General features: G+C 32.0%; 1 protein-coding gene across 3 annotated transcripts in view; it reads right to left on the reverse strand.

Moving 5' to 3' along the window:
- Positions 1 to 18,133: 18,133 nt before the first annotated feature.
- Positions 18,134 to 21,475, reverse strand: part of LOC131841097 (homeobox protein unc-4-like) — a 39,458-nt gene continuing 36,116 nt past the window's right edge. Inside the window, exons 3-4 of one of the 3 annotated variants that reach the window (XM_059189339.1) lie at positions 20,303 to 20,442; positions 18,134 to 20,017 (exon numbers count right to left, since the gene is read on the reverse strand). In XM_059189339.1, coding sequence (XP_059045322.1) covers positions 19,510 to 20,017; positions 20,303 to 20,442 — 648 coding nt within the window. In that variant the 3' untranslated portion in view covers positions 18,134 to 19,509. Of the gene's footprint in view, positions 20,030 to 20,302; positions 20,443 to 21,475 lie in introns of all 3 variants that reach the window. The other 2 variants (XM_059189338.1, XM_059189337.1) reach the window with 2 other exon arrangements.

A 21,475-nucleotide genomic window follows, 5' to 3' on the forward strand; every position in this document is an offset into this window, starting at 1 on the left:
ATTAGCCTATCTAAGAGGTAAGTTACCTTCCCTCTTTACTGTTTCCTATTTTTATATTAGGTACATTTATTTTAAAATATGTTCTAACTACAGATATAGATATAACTATAGCATAATAATAGAGATACCTTTGTGAGATGTGTTTCGCTTGAACGGTGATATAAAGCAGTGAAAATACAGATTAAGACAGGTTATTTTATTCCTCTGGAGTGGCACGATTACAAGCAACACAGGAAAACGCGTAGGCCGATATTTATAGGCGACAGTTACCACTTACCATCAGGTGCTCAGTGTGCTTGCCATTGCCAATAAAAAAGCTAGACTCGACTAGATTGATAATAAAATAATCGACATCAATGTGTACTATTTATCATAAATCATTCTGTTAGTGTTGCCGCTCAGGGGATATTTATCCTCTCAATAAACTCGCGTAATTTACAACAAGCAATATAACAATGTATGTTGTATCAATAGCCAATATCTCAAATGCACACCTCGCCTGTAGCGGCTATCAAATTAAATATGTACAGTGAAGTTGGCGTAGCCGTCCGTCGAACGGTCGCGGTAGGCCTCCACTCTTATTAAATGATAAGCTTCGTTATTATTAACGCTAAAGGGTAGTAAGGTTAATGTATTTCAACCCGCCGAGGTGGTTCATTGTTATAAGCCGGATTTGATATCGATATCGCTCGGTATCGATACAGTTTCAATCGATTGCAGTAAGTAAGAGATAATGGAATATTTCGGCGAAATATTCACAGTAACTACCAGTATGAATTCGTCTTATTTAGAATATACTTTTATTAAAGACCCAACTTGTTTAACATTCGAACAGTGAAGGAAGGAGATCGAAGACGAGTATGTAATGCGATGAGAGCAAAAAAAAGTCACCGGTAAAGTCAGAAATATTGTATATAAAACAGTTCGCAATAAGAAAGGTAAGGTATATAAAACAGTTCGCAACAAATAGATTTCGGATAATTTCAAATAATACGTTAGTAAACCCTTTTAAATGGGTTATCTTTTCGATGATTCACTATTCTATAATCATCCACTAAAAAGCTGTCAATATTCCCACGACATTCGTGATATCATATCTGTTTATAGATGTCAAGAAGTCGAATCCAAGATTATTTAATACAAAATACAGTATTGAAAAAGTAGGCACAGAATTTGGTTGATCCCTAATTTAGTAAAATACAAGCGAATAACATCGGCTAACATCTGACTGCAGACATAATTAAATGCGAGATTAAAATATACCCGAAATCAATTAATCGGCTCTGAGAACAGAAATTTAATTAGCAACGCACAAGAAAACAAATGTCAAAAAGGTATTAAGAAAAAAGGCAAAAGATTTACCTGCGAGGGTCCGCACCTTGTGGCAAATTGAAAAGCCGAGCTTGCTCTCCGAGCTAATAATAAATTCTCAAATAATAATAATTCATAAATAATAATCGTGGCAGAAACAAAATAAAAATATTATTAAACCTACACGTCGAAATAAAGGATTCGCTCCGAGCGTCGATAGACACGGTGTGATTTATATATAATTTATAAAAATAAGAAATAAGAAATTTATGAATTCCTTTCACTAATTAGTTATGCATAAAAACCTGAATATTGTTGGTTAAATACATATATGATTTAAGATATCTTTAGTTGTAATTTGACGTTTATTATTATGCGAATTACAAGGACATATATAATTTTTATGTAATTTACATTAAAATATCATTTATAATTATTTTAGTATTTGAATTTTATTGTACGTACCGAATGTATGAACACAATAATACATAGGTGTTTCATCTTTGATTATCCTCAATTTTTTTCAATGTTTGATAATTTAAACATGGATATTCGTTTATAGCCCAAGTACATAGACAACAAGTTTGAAGATACTTTGTCCTATTAGTAAAACTTACCTGGTTCTGCATTGAGTCTGCGCATTTACTTCATTTAATCCACGTGTAACTCCTGCAGGATACACACAGTACATGACCAAGGGTTGTTCGTGGATGTCTCTACATGGAATCGACCCGTGTGCGTCGATCCTCTGAACATAAAATTGTTTTTTCGAGCAACAGCTATAATTAGGCGATACGTTACGTTTTTGTTTGGCCCACATTTCCCGATCCTCTAATTTTTGTGTTTTTTGCCGCTCCTTTTGTAGTCGTTAATATGATTACACCATTGGGATGATGGCTTCATACGTGTTTTAGGTTATAACTTAATTTGTTCGAGTTACTTATTTGTTTTTTTATTGTTGTCCGACTTCCTGAGCGCGTCTGTCGTAAGTTTTTTGCGGCCGGTCGTTAGATGGAGGTGATTGAATGTGATGGTGGGCAAATCGTTCGCATCCACTCTCCTGTGCCGTCACGTAGTCGGAGTTCGAATGTTGACTCTGTAAATTGGTTTGTAATCTCGTTTTTGTGGTTGCGTGTTATCACGTATGGTTTTGAGCGTGGATACCTCGCTATGAATGTAAATTAATTTCTAATGGCGTCGGTCGGCACGTTAGGGCTGTACGTCTTAATAGTAATTGCAGCGGGCCGCTTGACAAGCAAATTGTGCGAGCGGCGAGTGCGACGTGCAAATTGGCGCGCGAACTCTGCACGCCCGCGCCAGCACGCGAGCGCAGGCCGCGCTCACATCACCCAATCAGTGGGCAATGGGCACAGGGCACCCAAATCGCGTTGAAAAATCTTTCATACTCACTTAACAACCACTATGCGCGAATTTTTGTATCATTAAAAGATGCTACCACAACAGATATTGTAACAAAAATGTTTTATTCCTAGGAATAACCGCCAACTAAATACACCTGTATTATGTAGTTTTAAATTTCGAACCTTAGTCACTGTCACTCTTTGAAAGAAAATATTTTTTAAATTGTTTTTTTTTTAAATAAGATTGTGTTTAACACTTTGCAAATTAAAAATATTTGAAATTGTTAATACAAAGTTTTGGGGGGAAAGGATTAACTAAAAAGGGATTAACAGTCATGTGGACTGATGACCCCATTGCTAGCAAAGTACCTTATCATGTTTGATATCATGGTTCCTCTGGAAACCACCGTGATAAATTCCTGGTGAATTTGTCACGATGGGCCAACTGACCTGATCTCATGTTCATCTTATCATCCCCCACTGGTGCCTCGCCAGCGTAAACAGTTAACGAGGCGGAGCACCATTTCACTATCATCCAGTTTTAAATACAGCGTTGTAGATACACGTCAAACACTCCGTAAGGTTTCCATTTCAAATTTTTGCTTCGGTACCCTAAAACAAGTATCAAACGAAACTCGCGCTTAACCATCACGGCTATAGCGTAGGTGTGCACAGTGATTACATAGATTGCTCTCTGTGTATCTAAATCAATTTTATTGGTCCCCGTATAGCGCCGCATACTTGTTAAGTAATTACCTCCCGTCCAACACACCTTGATACACCTCGCCTCCCAATTATAAACAAAAACGGCCATTAAACACGGAATATTAAGCAATATGGGGTGTCCTTATAAACTGGACGGCCCAACTCCAGTTTGTATGATAATTTTTAAATCGACCTCAACGATGAAAAATTGATTTCGACTGATATGCTTTTGATTATATAGCGGACAGTCGTTAGATACAATTATTTGGATACAGACTGCCGAGCTGAAATTGTTTCAAACAATCTAATAATTGTGTTAGGATCCTTTTATTTTTTCAATGTTAATAAAGCAATTTGTTTTTTTCTTAGATAATGTTAGTTAACTGATTGTCTTTTTTGCCTAAGGTTATGTTATATGATACATATATAGATATAGTTACCAAGTTAATTATAGAAATAATATACTAAAAATACTTATTTGTTTTTACATACTTATTGTTGTTGTAAAAAAATATTAGAGATAAATGTATATTAAAAAAACAACTTGACCCGACCTGCTTTCTCACGAGTATGATCTCTATTTCTTTGAAAATAAAATAATGTCTGTGATAATCGAACTTTTAATTATAATAATGGGTACTTAAATAGGATCCTTCTCTGAGGATGAAATACCGCAGTAAAATTTCAACATCATAGGCTACCGGAATGGCCAGACTTGAGGGGCACTAGATATTTAAAACCTCTTTTGAGTATAAATATTTTAAAAACATTATAAAAACAATTGAAATATATTCATATATGTTAACAGACAACAGTCTTTGATTTTAATACATTATAATGTAAAATATAATAAAAAGAACCTACAATTAGTGTTAAATTAGTACCAAATACATACAATTAGTGGTCTTTTGAGCCACTGCTGATATATAAGAATATATTTCATTTGTTTCTATAATGTTTTTAATATATTTATATACAAAAGAGGTTTTAAACACTAGAGTCGTAATATGATGAAGTGATCTCAATGTTTTACCACCAGGAGGATTGTCAGTCATTATATCATTCAAGGTACATAAATGAAGAACAACAGGTTCCAAGATAAAACATTACAGACAAGTTGTTTTATTAAAGTAGGCTTATCTTTTTCTAAAAAAATACATAGAAACTAATATTATAAATACTAAAGCGTGTCTGTTTGACTATATGTCTATCTGTTTGTGAAGATTAATGGGTTGAACAGATATTAATAAATTTGTGCATTAAGATAGATTGCATCATAAAAATACATATGCTATATTTATGTAGGAATTATATTGTATTGTATATATATTTATGTAATAAGAAGCAGAATATGTCACAACTATATCTACTAGTAAAATATAAAACTATCCACTTCAGAATGCTCCATTACGCCGTCATATAAATAAGCCGACTAATCGTCAGCGATTTGGGTGTAATTTCATTACGCTTAACATAATTTCCATTAACATGAAATCGTTTTTTATGGCGAGTGAAAATTGTTCGGCGGGGTGACGTAATCACTTCATTGTGCCGACACCAGCCGTAGTAACCCCGGTACCTAATATGGCTACCACACTATACATATTTAGAATAAAATCTAATTAAGGTGTGATTTGTTTAAAATTCGAAATTATGGTTATTGATTACAGAAATGCAGAAAAAATTAGGCCTTACAATTTCATTGTCATATTTGAATGATATTTTTAAGCATTTTTTTTACATAAATTATATTATTATTAATATTATAAACACGAAAGTTTGTGAGTATAGATGGATGTTTGTTACTCTGTAAGAAAACATCGAAACAAATATCGAAAAAACTACTGAACGGATTATGAAGAAACTTTACAGTAATATAGTTTATACATAAGAATAACACAGGGTATTAATTTCATGCGACTGAAACCGCGAGCATAGCTAGTATATAATAAATGTTCTTTATTATGAGTACTATATGTATGCACTCCTCATAATATAGAAAATGTCAGTATAAGCCTTATATATTCGACAGTGATCATTTACCATCAGATAGGACAAACATCACCATTGAAGTTGTCTAAAAAATTAACAAAACTGAAAGTCAGCCTTTTATAGTAACTTTTGATAGTAATTAGAGTACCTGATCAATTACCGTGCTACAGATATGGAAGAAATATGTGAATTTTACCAGTATATATATATAGGTATGTATTTATAGCAGGTCTTAGACATGTTTATAGATGATGGTTACTACTTAAATGAGGTTTAGGTTACAATGTCTGCAATTCGAAATTCCTATATTCCTTCTAAGGCCAATTATAAAACAGACTTTTTTAATAATTTGTCTTTTGGGCACTCACTTTTAGCATGTTTTTTTATGTTGTTGGACTGACAAAAAAGCTGAGCACCCACCTGATGGTAAGCGGTAACTGTCGTCTATATAGATACATATGTTTATGAACAACAATACGAGAGAGCACTAAGATTATTTTATTATGGATGATAATGGAATGTTGCATCCATCTTCACTAACGGTTTATGCTGGTGGGGCACCAGTGGAGGATGATAAAGTAAGCAGTACATCAGATCAGTTAGCCCATCTTGACAAATAGAGAGTATATTACTATGGTTTTCAGGGGGAATCGCGTGGAGGTCAACCTGACTGGTTACATTGCTAGCAATAGGGTCATTATTCCACATTACTAATAATCCCCTTCCCCCGCGCTAAGATGTCATGCCCTATATGGTGTTGTTTCACTGTCTAATCGGTACTCTTCAACCGAAACACAATTTACAAAACAAGCTCCTTGGCGGCTGAAATAGGTAAGACTGAGGTATCCGACAGAGATTAGATTTTCAGTCTACCTGTGGTACCTAAGACGAAATAGAGAATAGATAATGAAAAAGAGAATAGACGAAATAGAGAATATATAATGAAATAACGAAATAGATAATGAAAAAGTCCCTTAACTTCAAGAAATAAGGCTTTACATTCCAAGTTACCTTATTTTCTTTCGCAATTGCCTGTAAATAATAGTATTTCAGTTTATCTTTATAACCGCAGTGCTCATTATACGTGGAAATGGTTTGAAATAATTAGTGTGCCTACTGAAATTCATTATCGCCGTCTACAATCGCTGCTTGGTTCATAACGAGCCATTATTGTTCATATTTTCTATTTCTTACCATAAAAAAATGTCACGTGACTAACGTACCTATAGAAATTTAGTAAAACAAATAACTTTAGTCAGTTTAGGGTGATCTTCTTTACACAGTATAAAATGAAGTGGCTTCCGTTGTCTGTTCGCTTAGATATTTTAAATTACGCAACGGATTTTAATTAAGTTTTTATTATATATTCTTTATTGCACAGATAATACAAGGACATTATAATTTTGAGACAATGTGAACAAAGGTACCCTTCCCTAGAAGAGATCTCTTCCAGTCAACCTAAAACAGTGGGATATGTGGTACTGAATGTTTTTAGGAATAGATAGAGTAATTCAATAGGAAGGTTTGTATGTGTAATATACGTACATGTATTATACGTACGCCGCCGTCAGCCGGGAGTTAATTTATAATTAACAAGCTACCCTAGTTAATAATAAATTACCTAAATTCCTATATACAATTGATATCACAATTGTTCTAAAGATGCTAAGCTATTGCTACTATACCTCGAGCATTCATTAGCAAAGGATTTCATTAAAATATCACGAGACTGAGAATGATAGGATGAGAATGAAGTGAGGTCAGTCAGCCCATTTTTTGTTTTTAATAAATATTTTACGGCCCTGGAAATTTCCTTTCAGCCAAACAATTACAAGGTCAGTCAGCCCATCGTAGCGAATTGCCAGGAATTAACCAGGATGGTTCCTGGCGGCACCGCATGGAGATGAATTTGACATGATACATTGATAGCAATGGCACTATAATCCTCTAAACAAAATTGTAATAATGGAAAACTCGGACTACACACTTCATTTTATATATTACTAGCTGTGACCCGCGTGATATTTATAGCCTATATGTTATTCTGATGAATAAGCTATTATATTACTGTAAAGTTCATCAAAATCCGTTCAGTAGTTTTTGCGTGAAAGCGTAACAAACATCCATCCATACTCAAAAACTTTCACATTTATAATATTAATGAGATAATCTTACTTACAGGTCACACATTCTTGCCAGAGGGTGACAGAACGAGGACATTTTTTTTTATTTATCGACAATACATTGTTGGCTCTAGATACACAGTCTAATTCTATTCAGTGATTGTGAAACATATAAATAAACAATACACATTATATGTAGCAGTAAAAAGTCATATCTGTCCATAGTAACTCAACCAAATCTTTTAACAAAATTATAGTAGTAAAAATTATGTTATTGTGTCATTAATTATAAAGCGACGTTAAAATATAACTTTCCCCCCTAATGCCCATGCCGTGCTTACACTGTCCAAATCAGATAAGGGCTAGATCACATGGTGGTGGGAGTAGGAACGGCCGATCCCGCAATTATAAAGGAATTAACCCAAAAACGGCGTCTTCAATGGACACAAATTGATATAATAAAAAGTAGCATGGTTAGCATACACTAAGAAACTTTAGGGTTGTACAACGCCTATTATTTTACATATATTACATTTATTATGCTTACTTTCCGCAAACGCATGGACCTTCAGTCCCGTAAACTGCCTAAACAGGCACTGAAACGGCCTAACATCCAATGGTCGTCGATTTTTCAAACGGTGCCAACATTTACATTTAATTGTAGTAGTTGTTGTTAGTATTGTATATACTCGTATTTACAAAACAAAATATCTATGTAATGGTAGCTATAACACAATAGTTTGAGACTGGTGGTCAGGAATATCCTGTATCGTTTCCAAGATAGCTTCATGTGTACCGAAATCAGAGCTTTTTTCTCAAAGTTATATCCCATCGCAAATACTCCAATATTGTCACTGATTTTGGTGAGTGATAGTTTAATTGGTTTACCTGAAAATCAGAGATAAATTACAAAGAGAAATATCAGATAATTTACAAAATAAAAATTGCCTAACATTTTTATACTAAATTTATAAGAAAACTATAGAAATATAGTCATTAGTATATCAACTATAGACAATGCAAATCTGTTATTGGTAAAGTATCTACCTATATTTCTGTAACTATGTTTTTAAAAAATTATCAAATTTTTTGATCTTTTTTACTTAAAAATTATAGTATGGGTATATTATATTATAAGTACCTACTTGTATCTAATCGAAATTTATTGACCATGGACTAACTGTTTTGACTTCATGCTCATCCGAGGAAGGGTCTGGTTAGTAATGTGGATTATTAACCTCATTACTAGCGATATATCTTGTCAGATTGACCTCCACGTGGTTCCCCCTGGAAACCATTCTGGTGAATTTCCCACGGTGGGCTAACAGTCCTGACCTCATACTCATTTTATTAGCATCCACTGGTGCTCACTTTGCGTATTCTGTCAGCGCGGGCGAATGCACCATTCCATTAAAAAAAATTAAAACTAGTGTCCCGTCAGCGCTGGTACCTACACCATTACGTTACTCACACCGTTTTTTTTATTTTTTATTTGTTATTTTTGTACCTGTATTGTATTTTATCTGTATATCTGTATTGTATTTTGTTAACTGATTAATGTAATGTTAATATTACTGTGAGTTGTATGTGTGTGTGCGCCTTTATCGTAAATAAAAATGTTATCTATCTTTTATGTAACATTAGCGCAGGCTGATGTCTCGTCATAATTCATACAAAAATACTGTAGGTACTTTTGTAATTATTGAAGTCAGATTGTTTTATTTAAAATTATATTTAATTCCACTGCACTGCAGTAGCAACCCTGTCTGGCGTAAGGTGTCGCCTAATAATTAAGTGGTTACGTTAGGAACGCGTGTTGGTGAGATTTGTATCACTGTGGCCGCCCGATCATTAGCGTCATTTGGACTTCGAACCGGACTGTGGAACTCAAAAATTGTTGTTTAGTTAAAAACCTGACAACAGTAAAGTTTCTTGGTGTGTTCATAATGAAGTAATTTTGAGTAGTCTACCTACAATTTTAGGGCTTTACAGCAGATTGTCGTCATATTTTATGTTTTAAAAATATTAAGTCTTTAGAAAAGAAAATTAATACGTAGTATTAAAGCTAATATTAATATTAATAATTAAAGTTAAGTTTTAAATTATTATAAAAAATCTATACTTAATATTAATCACTTCTTACTATAACTATAAAAATAAAATTCTATAGGTAATTAATATACAAATAGATAAACAAATTTCGTAAATATGTTATAAATATTCGGAAAGAAATATAAAATTGCTATACGGTGGTTATAGCCCACTCATGAATGAACTAAATATTTCCTCTGGAAAGTATACACTTTATCCTGAGGAGATAAAAATCATCGCTCCTAAAAATATCCTTCAATTCTAGTCCCTTTTTGAAATTTCGCTACCGTCTAGGTAGCGAAATTTCCAAAAGGGCGAGCACAATATATCTATGACAATAGCTCAAAACTCTCTGTTTAAAATATTTTTTGTATAAAACTATTTAAAAAACATAATAAAACAATTGAAATATATTCATATATGTCAACAGACAAACAGTCTTTGATTTCAATACATAATAATGTATAATATATAAAAAGAACCGGCAAATACGCGCACCCTCTATAATAAAAAAATATAGATATATAGATATAGACAAGAATCGTAAATACGTCAGGGCATATTCGAAAAGAAATCAAAATAATTAAACGCAAATGATTCTTTGTAATATTCAAACTTAACGACTTAATAAAAGTACCTATTGATCATCAAACATTCATGTAACCGAACGCATTCCCTCCATTATGATAATTACAAAATATCCATTCATATTTAATTCATAACACTTAAAACAAAAAGCTTAATTCGTTACGAATTTTAAAAAGTCCACCCTACTTCGTAAAGATTTATGCTGGACGATAAACCGACTAAATGAAATGTTGGTCGATATCGAATTGAATCATTTGAAAATGTATATATTTAATTTACATAGACTATAATTAGTTTGTAAGTCGTGCATTCCTTTAGTTTTGACATGATATCTGTTTATTACAAATGTAATATATTATTGGTGTAATTATTTAATCATACAGCCTACCTGATGGCCAGCGATTACCGTAGCTTATGAGCGTCTGAAATACCAATGGTGTAACGTCCGCATTGCCGACCCTTAAGAACCTTAATATACCCTTCTAGAAAAACCTCATGCAGTAGTCTCGCGAGAAAACCTTGACAGCTAGTTCATTCCACAATTCTATTTTCAAAATATAAGATTTTTATATTGTACAGTTTACCTAATATTTATATCGTAAGGTACTATGCCAGATAAAATGTCGAATAAGAAATAAATACATATTTACAAAACGCCGATTCGATTGTTTTTTTTGTACGTAAGTACTTTTTTTTATTCGGCGAAAGACTTTTACATTATTTCAAAGATTTTATTCATAAAAGAATATAAAATGAGTTCGCGGCATTCGGTTACTAATAATGATTCAAATCGCAATTACGTCAAGTCTTTATGTGTTATGATAAATTACAATTAATTATTACAATTACATTTTCCTGTGTTATTCTTCAAAGCATAACACGTTTGCATATCACCTCTATGGTTTAGTATACGTTATTTACAAATCAGAAGTCTGGTGATTTGTATTTATTTTACGCTATATGATTTTTGACTACGTATATGGGTATTAACAATTTAATTGTACCTTCAAACTTACTTATTTGGTAGCTAACAATGAATGCAAATTGCTACAAGTAAGCCTGCCCCGTAATTATCTAGCCATAGATAAGATTTATTGTTTTTTATTTATTTCACTCTTGTTAGGTAGATGGATTGTTCATTTTGGATACAGATATATTTTTTTATTATTTTTCACCATATTCTTAAAGGTTACAGACCGTGACTATATTCTATAATACATTGTGATTTTTTTTCTAATTAAATAGATAAACATATTTGAAGACTTCCAGAAACTTAAAAAATTTACTTAAACTAGTATTTAATATTTCATTTTGAATATAATCAGTAGTGTGGAAAATACTGATATATTTTTATATTCATATAACTATATTGATGGTATAGGCTAATATAACATTGGTATAGGAACGGTATTGGTATAGCAACTATGGTATAGGATAGTATAGCATAATATTACATAGTATAGGTAATTATTTTATTTGATTCTTTCTTATTTTATTATTATTATTACGTTATTTCTACAATTACAACATTAATTTCCAGTATGTAACCTAAATTTCTATAACACCACAAAATGAATTAAGAAAAATTGAACAAAGAATCATTTGACTGATACAAATGTAGATACCTACACAGTATTTATACGATTTCAAAATGCGAATTGATTACAACTGAATTACGTATCTAATGAAATTCTCATGCTAAGTTACTCATAACATTATTTATATTACTAACACGAATAATTTTATAGCAAGTAAATAATAACTATTCATAAAATTTTCCTTTAGATTAAAAATCTAACCTAAGTTCTACACGATGATTTTACTAAATAGATACAATTAAATAATAACAGATTTCAGTGTAAATATGTATATCATGCAAATGGGATATAATCACAGAATCCGCTAACGACGTGACGGTTAGAATGGCCGCCTCTCACGGCTCACATGAAACGAATGGATCTGTGAAAGTTGTAATGTACTAATTTCATTATTACTATTGTTATGTTTGTTGTATATTGAAACTATGAGATCTGGATAACAACAACTTTATTCATAATGTTATCCTACTTAAATAAAAAGTAAGAAGAAAAAGACAAACCTGCACAACAATGTTTCTTTTGAATTGTATGATATAGGTATGTATTTTTGATTTCGGTTTTAGAAGTATTTTATTATAATCACATGCTGTCTTGATTTATAAATTTGATAAAAAATGTAATCGTTTAAAAGTTTATAAATACGCCACCTACTATCTTTTGTCTTTTCTTCTCTACGCAAAGGTTATCCGGAAGATATTGCGTAAGAGATAAGACCACCTATTAAATTCTATTACTCTGGTAACTTCCATTTTTATAATATGGTGCAATAAAGAGAATATAAATAAATAGTTTGAAAATAGGGTGTTTTTAAAACAACAAACAATTTTTTTCCCTTTATGTTTGTATTAAAATATAATTTATCGCTGTCTGTATATGGAAGATACGAGTATATGTATAGGAAAATCTATTCTTGGGGGACATTAGCAATTTCTTTGTTACATTAGAATTACTTTAACTCTGATTGTGGGTCTTTTGCATTATGGAACGTAGAGTCCAGCGATGAACAGACATTAATATTTAAATACACAACGCTAATATTAAAACTACGATATTCCGTCACGAATATTAAGTAAAACAGTAGTATAGTTTAAATAGAAATAAAGTGGTACTATAAAGTGAAGTTAGACGGCAGCTAGCTATTACAGATTCGTTGCGGTGTACGCTACTCTCCATTTATTGATCACTCAAAATGGCAATTGCCCATAGGCCGCGATGAAATATGCTGATTAGTTTACTCGTTATGATCTTATTCCATTTCATGGTATTTCCTAAGTTGGATTATCTTTACACGCAATTGTATATTTTATTTTAATTATGGAAACAATTGGTACTCTTATATTGCAGTGATAAGAGGCGCCGGGCAGTCTCATATTTCTGACTAAAAGACGCTTGCTTTGCAAGCTGAGTTCGGGTTTAAACGGTGAGCAAACCTGTCTTAGTGCACAGGAATGACAACACATGTCACCATGGGGATGTATTGTGAGCACGTGAGTTTATTCTATATTTTCTTTCTACGTGTAGATGATGATTAGGACCTTACCACTTTACATCAGATGGGCCGTCAGCTTGTTTATAATTTTAATTAAATATTTATGTATAATTTTAATGACAAACAAATTGACAGCCAGTTATACCTCTGTACTCTGTATTATCTCACTCTCTAACTGTAACACATCTTACAAAGCAAGGCGGCTGAAATAGTTGAGCTATGTAATATTATGTTATCTGTGGTTGAGCCAAAATTACCCAAGCAGAAAACTTTGTACAAGGTTTGCCTCAGTAAAAAAACAAAGAAATGAAAACTTCGGTCACTCTTTTTAACGTCTAAAAGAACTGAAAACGCATTGTACTTGCAATTTTAAATGCAAGATTTCGAAGCGTATAGTTTCATGTTGTTTTGTAAAATAATTCTGTATGTCACGCATATCGGATATCCGTGTCCGAACACCATCATTATACGGATATCGGATATCAAAGCCGCAATTTGTTACTCTCTGCCGGCGAAACATTGCCGAATAATTTTAGTGTATTTATAAATGATTTTACATGTTTTAAATGGCCAGTTTATAATACGGTAAATATTAATATTGTTTAATTGTAATTCATTTTAGTTGTATCTAGCATCGCTGTATTTGTGGTTTAGGAATAACTAATTCTATGTTATGGATTATCTGCTTATAATTTTCAATTTAAATACTTTCAGTTTATGCAGTAAAACGTAACAAACATCCAGCTTTAGAAATTACGTGTTGATAAAATTAATGGGGTTCATTTATACTCTCCGTATGTCAGAAATATATAGATTATATATCTGCCAGATTTGAATTAAAATAAAACTTTTAGGACTTTAAATTAGACTCAGTTGTCTCATTATCTCCTACTACATTGAATAATTCTTATTGAAAATATTTTTTACAGAAAATATTTTGTATTTTTTATGTGTATTTTAATAGACGTGTTACTGTATTTTTTTTTACAGAAGGTTTACTATGAATATTAATCTTTGTGAGATTAAAAGTACTTAGTAAGTTCAAAATAATTTAGTGGCAGGCTTAAATTTCATAAATATAGAATTGCTTGCGTTATCTTTACTAATATTAGGTTTATAAGCTAAAGGGTGTTCTAGTTTGGTTGGATGCTTTAATATTAGGTGTTTCATAGCCCATTGATCTAGGATGGTTATAGGTTACATAACATCATGTTACGACCAATAGTAGTGGAGCATCATTGAAAGAGGCATATGAAATTGCGGGAATATTCTAGTTGTATATGTTAATGTACAGGGTCTCATCAAGGTAAATAAAGAACTTGTATTTATATGTGTTTAATTGTGTTATATTCTGATTCAATAAATTACTCACATAACATACCTTTATACAGCTTACACATTGTGATAATAAATTTACAAATATCCATTTATCACCCCCATTCATAAATTAACTTAATTATTTTGTACCTAAAAATTAATTCATCTACAAAAATGTACACAGTTTTACAAACAGACTTTCAATAAAAAATGTTCGTACAAGATTGATTGCATTACTGTAAAATCAGTATAAATAATATTATTAACACTTGTTAGAGATAATATATAATAACTTATAATAATTTTGCCAGTTACAAAATAATGTAATTTATTGGGAAGTATCTATATATAAATTTAACAAAATAGTTTGAACTACGTTTATAAATAAATAAGATTTATAGTATCGTATTAATGAAAGCAAATTGACTAACAATAAAGCAGTATGGACACAATTCTCTTGTCTTCATCTGTTATAGTTTGATATTACACAATTTAATAATTTCATTTTAAAATCAGTCAATCTATATTATATACTTAGTTGTGGTGTATTTTAATATCTATTAATAATTAATTTTGAAATCAACAATTTCAATATTTTATTCAATCAACATCTCTATATTGACTTCAATTGTAGTACACTTCTAAAGAAAGTTAGTTTTTCTTAAGATATTCGTTTTTGGTCACAGGTAGTAGATATATAGTAGTAGTATATTATACATAAATAATACATAGTTATTAACCTAATAAATAAATAATATATAGTTTATATTCGTTAAATAAATAAGGAATTCCCCACGAATAAAGACACAAACGCATAGTAAACCTCTATTAGTTATATAATTTACTGACTGATTACCTACGTGGTCAGTATAAATAGGATATTTATTAGTATAAATTCAGGTAATTTAAATATTTATATAATTTGTACCTACAAGTGTTATAAAATATAATTGATAAATACAATTTATGTTTTCCTGACTATAACTGTACTCGGAACTAGCAATAATTAAGTTCCTTTGAAATTTTTCAGGCGAGACAACGTTCGTACAGTTGGTCAAAAAAACATTATAATTTATAGCCATTCTTAAGTAATTATATACTATTGAATTGGTTACTCTGTCACGTAGGTAGATCTCTCTCTGTCATATAGGTAATGAAAGAATTTGGAATTTTAGTGAATTATTTTAAAAATATCCAAGCGATCTTCAAGTAGCTTGAAAAAATAAAATCTTGTTTTCCTACTCTATTTGGGCGCAGTGATCAGATCAAACTTGGAATATTGGGTGTAATTCACACAATTTGGACGCATTTTGTAGCGATGGCGGGAAATTTCAGGTGAACAAATTTTTTAAAGATTTGTAGGGGGGTGATGGGGAATGTAGTTGTATGCGTTTTTTAGCACTTTAGTGTACTTAGGTTTAAAGAAGAAGAACATTAAACGAAGACACAAGAGGTGATACCACCTGACCACCGCTATAGATATAAGAGTGAAGTGAGGAATTCATTGCTTGAAAGCTAGAGCAAGTAAGACGCGAACGGTTTCTTAAGTGAGTTCTAAGTTGTAAATTTTATTATATTTAACGAAATTATATTGTTTTGACTCCCCTGACCTACATATAAGTACCTATATATTATGTTTCTGTATTCATTTCTTTTATATTAATTATTAAATTTTACCGCTTTATTATCTCTGATCAATGCGACGTTTGACTGGTAGAGAATGCAAATGTGCATTAAGTGCGCTATTTTTGTGTGCAAAAGAATAAATAATGATGTAATATATATGTATATATGGGGGAAGGGGATTGTTAGTAATGAGGACTTTTGACCCCATTGCTAGCTATGTACCATGTCAGGTTGACCTCCACGCGGTTCCCCCTGGAAACCATCGTGATAAATTCCTGATTAATCTGTCACGATGGGCTAACCGACCTGACGTCATGCTCATCATATCATCCTTCACTGGTGCCCCGCCAGCGTAAACCATTAGCGCAGGCGGGTGCACCATTCCATTATCAAGCCTCAAAACAAAACTATATGTATATATGTGTATATGTATACAAATATGTATATAGATACACGCTTAATGGTTAAGCGTGGTACGTATAACTAATAATAACAATAAACCGAGTAGTCCATACTGGCAGTTAATTGGCGCGACTATCGGTCGTCCCATATCATAATATTCATTAATTATTGTTGTTATTTTACGATCCGAGATTGTATTACTTTTTCCAATAACAATAATTACATTTATGCGCTCATATTTAATAAACAATGGACTCTTGATATGTTACGGTATAGGTTATTTAAGTGAGTTTTGTTTGAATATTTCGTTCTACAGTCTACCGGTTTAGCAGAACGCCTTGCATCTGATAATTGCGGGTTAGATTCCTCGCATGATTGTTTTATTAGCCTGGCTCTTTGTTATATTATGTATTTATTTCTAACAAAATATATTTTAGTATTTGTATCAATTATTTAGTATCTACAAGCAGAAACTTAAGAGCAGAGTGTAAGCATTGGCCCTGAAGTATTGGAAACAAATATACATACTTACACGACAAAATGTATGCATATTAAATTTAACATATCTTCACATAATATTTAAATAACTACAAGTTTTTATCTGTGACCATTGCAATTGCAAGATCAGGACATATCCTAATATGATGGCCAAATGATATATCTATGTATATATCGTTTAGCTAGGACATAAATTAACTATGTCAGCCACCACACCCCAAGTTAGTCAAATTAATTACTTTGCTTAATAATGTACAACATATAAACGATCGTACAGACACACTTTCAAACATCTATAATATCAGTGAAGATGAAATAGAAGTTGAATTTAATCATCACGCCTATATAAATAAGAGATAAATAAAATTAATTAGGTATAATTACAATAATTACACGCCACTAGATATAAATACATGATTTATAATGTAAACAAGGATCCATATTCACATTATAAATGCAAAAGTGTGTCTGTCTGTCTGCTTGTAGTATTCACGCGACTAAACGGCTGGACAGATCTTAATGGCTCTAAATGGTAGATAGACTGTAATATGAGGACAGATATATTTTTTATTACAATAATAACAGATGATGTTTTCTTTTTAATCACAGGACAAGTTACACAATGTTCAGTCACAACCTTATATAAACTGACTAGACAACTGATATAAATACTTATATATATTTTTTTGTAAATATATACTTAATATATATATAGAAAACATCTAAACCGATACAAACAGTCCTACCCGTGAATACAAGTATTTATAGCGTGCGGGATATCGATTCTGCGACCATCATAATGTAAAGCGGTGCGGCCGTCACACATATATATATATATATATATACTTCTATATAATTGAAATGGTTATCAATCATTAAATCAATACCAAAACATTACACAGACTGTCATGTATTTAACATACACACACGCATTTGGCGAATGGAGAATAGATTGATATCATTACATAGTATAAAACAAAGTCACGGTCGTCTGTTGTCTGTCCGTCTCTATATATGATTAAATCTTTCAAAATTACGCAATGGATTTTGAAGCGATTTTTTTAAAATAGAGTGATTCAAGAGGGAGTTTTATATATATAATACATGTATATCCGTGCGAAGCCGGGGCGAGTAGCTAGTTATTTAAATAAATTATGGTCGAGTTTTGACTATTGGGCGACCACTAGATGTATTAATTTAAAATAAAAAACATCATCTTTGTAATTAAACGAAATTTGATGCAAATCCTTTAGTTTATCATACAACAGTGGACAAGGGCATCACTTCCAGTGTCTCTTATTTAATTATATAGCGATTGCATTGTAAATTAGAGTTGGGACTCTGGGATTTGGTGTACCGCCATGTTAGAGCATTAAAATTTACTCTGTAGTGCACTTGAGTTAATTGTTATTACCGTTTTAAACACACCTAAATAACGGAATGACCCAATGTCTAGTTTTAGTGGCAACTGGGAACGTGTAGTGTCCTAATTTCAGTGAATAAGACAATAACAATAATCTAAGGACAATTCACACAGCGCCATCTAGACTCAAGTTAAGCTAGCTAAAGCTTGTTATGGGTACTAGATAAGTGATACAAATACATAGATATATACATTTCGTCGTAAATACATACATTGTATATATAATGTAGAGATGTAGTGTATTTATAAATATAGATATAGTTGACGGGTAGATAAAGGACAGACTGATTGTACATGGCAAATATAGCAGTAAAGCGAGCAGGTGTATTATTATTTATCCCAGTATTTATATGTTAATATTGATAAAAGAACACAACATGTATTCATCTGATGTAACATCTACAACAGTATTATTAATAGCGAATAAATTGTGTAATATCAACCCACCATGAAAATGCCTGACATTAAATGATTTTTACCTCACTATTAACATATCAAACATCACCAACAGTCTAAATAAATACGTATATAATTAATAATTTGTACAGTATCATACCTATATGCTCACTTATTTTTGATAATACATACCATTTGGATAGTTACAAATCAACAATAAAATATAAAACTTGCAAATAAAATAATATACCTTACGATCAACAATTACGTTATATATTATTGCCCCAATGTTTTGTATAAAGAAATATAATATATTAACGTTATAGAGGAAAATAAATAAGGTACCTAAAGACTATTTACACTACCTTCTATATAATACAAACTTCCTACTGCTAATATTCACACTGGATATGTTAACTGGTACTATCAAGTCTTTATTACTGAAGCTGATTAAAACTAATGATAATTAACGATTCGTTAAACATTAAAGCAAAGGAACATTCCACAAAATGCTTTCATTTCGAGTCACTGTAAAGTCAATTGTGTCTCGAGAGCCTCATTATTCAAATGTTTGTTTAAATAGTCACTTTCACGTGTTTAATAAAGATTCTATACTGAACGGATTATGTTTTCTTGTTCCCCCGTTTTTGGATAAGTCCTGTTCGGTGGCAGTACCACCACCGCTGAGATCTAAAGAGACGGCTCTGCTTGGGTCGAAGTCGAATTTCTCAAAATTTCCACCAGCGTTAGTAAACTGCTTGAAGAAAGAAGATTGAGGATCGGGAATTGGGCTAAAATTCCTTCCTGAATGGGCATCTGAAGTTGAACTATCAGAATTATTGATGCCATCTGCTCCCGACGGCGCCCGCAATCTTCCTGATAGAGAAAAGTCTTCTGGCCCCGAGTCGTGACAAGAATCGCCTCCTACCACATCGATCATGCATTCTTCTCCTTCTATTTCTCCATCAGAGTCAGAATAAAGCCCGCTGTTTCTATGCTGAGCCAAATATTCGGCCTTTAGAGCTTCAAGATCGACTGTGATGCCCTTAGCTCGAAGTTTTCTTGCCTGACGATCTAACGCTTTTGCCAGCTTCTTTCTTCTTCTCGCCCTGTTGATAAAATCAGTAGGGCCTAATTAGTATAGAACCTATAACAATCAACAGTTTTACGAATATTCTAATACTAATACAAATCCTAACTAGCGATACAGATTCTTTAATTATAATGACTTAATATTTGTTTTGTTGCTTACTCCTATACCGAAAACTTAATGAGTTAATCAATAATGGTTATTCAGATTTAATTTTTTTTTACAATTTTAAAGAAATTTCATTACAAAACAGTATGAGGTTCCCTACAGGTTTGCTTTGTAAGTATCTCACCTCTCGCGAGCTCGCAGCTCGTGTGGTGGGATGGGTTCTCCGGAGCAAGACTGAGGGTGCGCGTTGTGAGCAGGTCGCCCTGGACCTTTCTTCGTGTGCTCCTTTTTACGCCATTTCGCCCGTCGGTTTTGAAACCATACCTGGTGTAAAAAAAAAAAGACTCATTAGAAAAAAACGTTGACAAGCGAGCGACAAGGTTTACCTTGTCAATTTGGTTGCACTTGTCAATCCACATTGTACGTATTAGAGGGCAAGAGCTTCGATTCATTTCGTTTATTATCGGTAATCCAGAAATATAAATTGAAACCCAAATTTCTTTTTTGGGTTTCAATATACATTTCTGGTAATTTATTTTTTTTAAAACCAAATATTTTTCAGTAAGTCCAAGAAGTTTACAAATCACTTTCGATCAGGGGCTATCACGTTATTTGTCATAGCATCTACATAATAATATCGAACTCGCGACGGTATTCTCTGAAAATGAGTTAACCATGTAAGTGATTAAACATATGATTATATTCATCGATAAAATACTATGGCGATGCATCTCGCAGTCCTGCACAAAGCCATGTAAAGTGGTCACGGGCCGGGCATGAATTGAGACGTTAAATTTCAATGCACATTTCTTCATGCAAATGCGATGCGGCCGTGCGAGTGCATTCGTCGCGCCAACACTCGGATACTGTATTCTGTTTAGGCATATCGTTTGCATATTGCTTCATATATTGCCGATACGAAATACTAGCATAATAATTCATCTAGGGAGGTATTTAAATAATTATATTCATGAATAACTAACATGAAGCGGACTGGTATTTAGTAACGTCTATTTTAACTACGTAATAAGTTATTTTACATAGACACCTGAGTAAGTAAAGAATGTTAACAAATTTGATTACTGACATTTTTATCAGTTTCACGCCTGTTCTTCTCAATTGAATCAATAGACTGAATTGGACCGTAAGAAAAAAAGATTATTTAAAATGTACACTACTTACATATGCAAAGTATAAATTCTCTTTTAATATGAATTGAAATAGACATATAAATGAATTTTGAAAATAAGGTTTTTAGTTTTTAATGTAATTTTGTGTCATATATAATTTTCAATTTAAAATTTTATCACGTTTATTTACAATTGTAGACATTATATAAATGATATGATGTTTTACA

The sequence above is a fragment of the Achroia grisella genome, unplaced genomic scaffold (genome assembly GCF_030625045.1).
Source record: "Achroia grisella isolate CSIRO2021 unplaced genomic scaffold, CSIRO_AGI_Agris_v1 utg1573, whole genome shotgun sequence".
NCBI lineage: Eukaryota > Metazoa > Arthropoda > Insecta > Lepidoptera > Pyralidae > Achroia > Achroia grisella.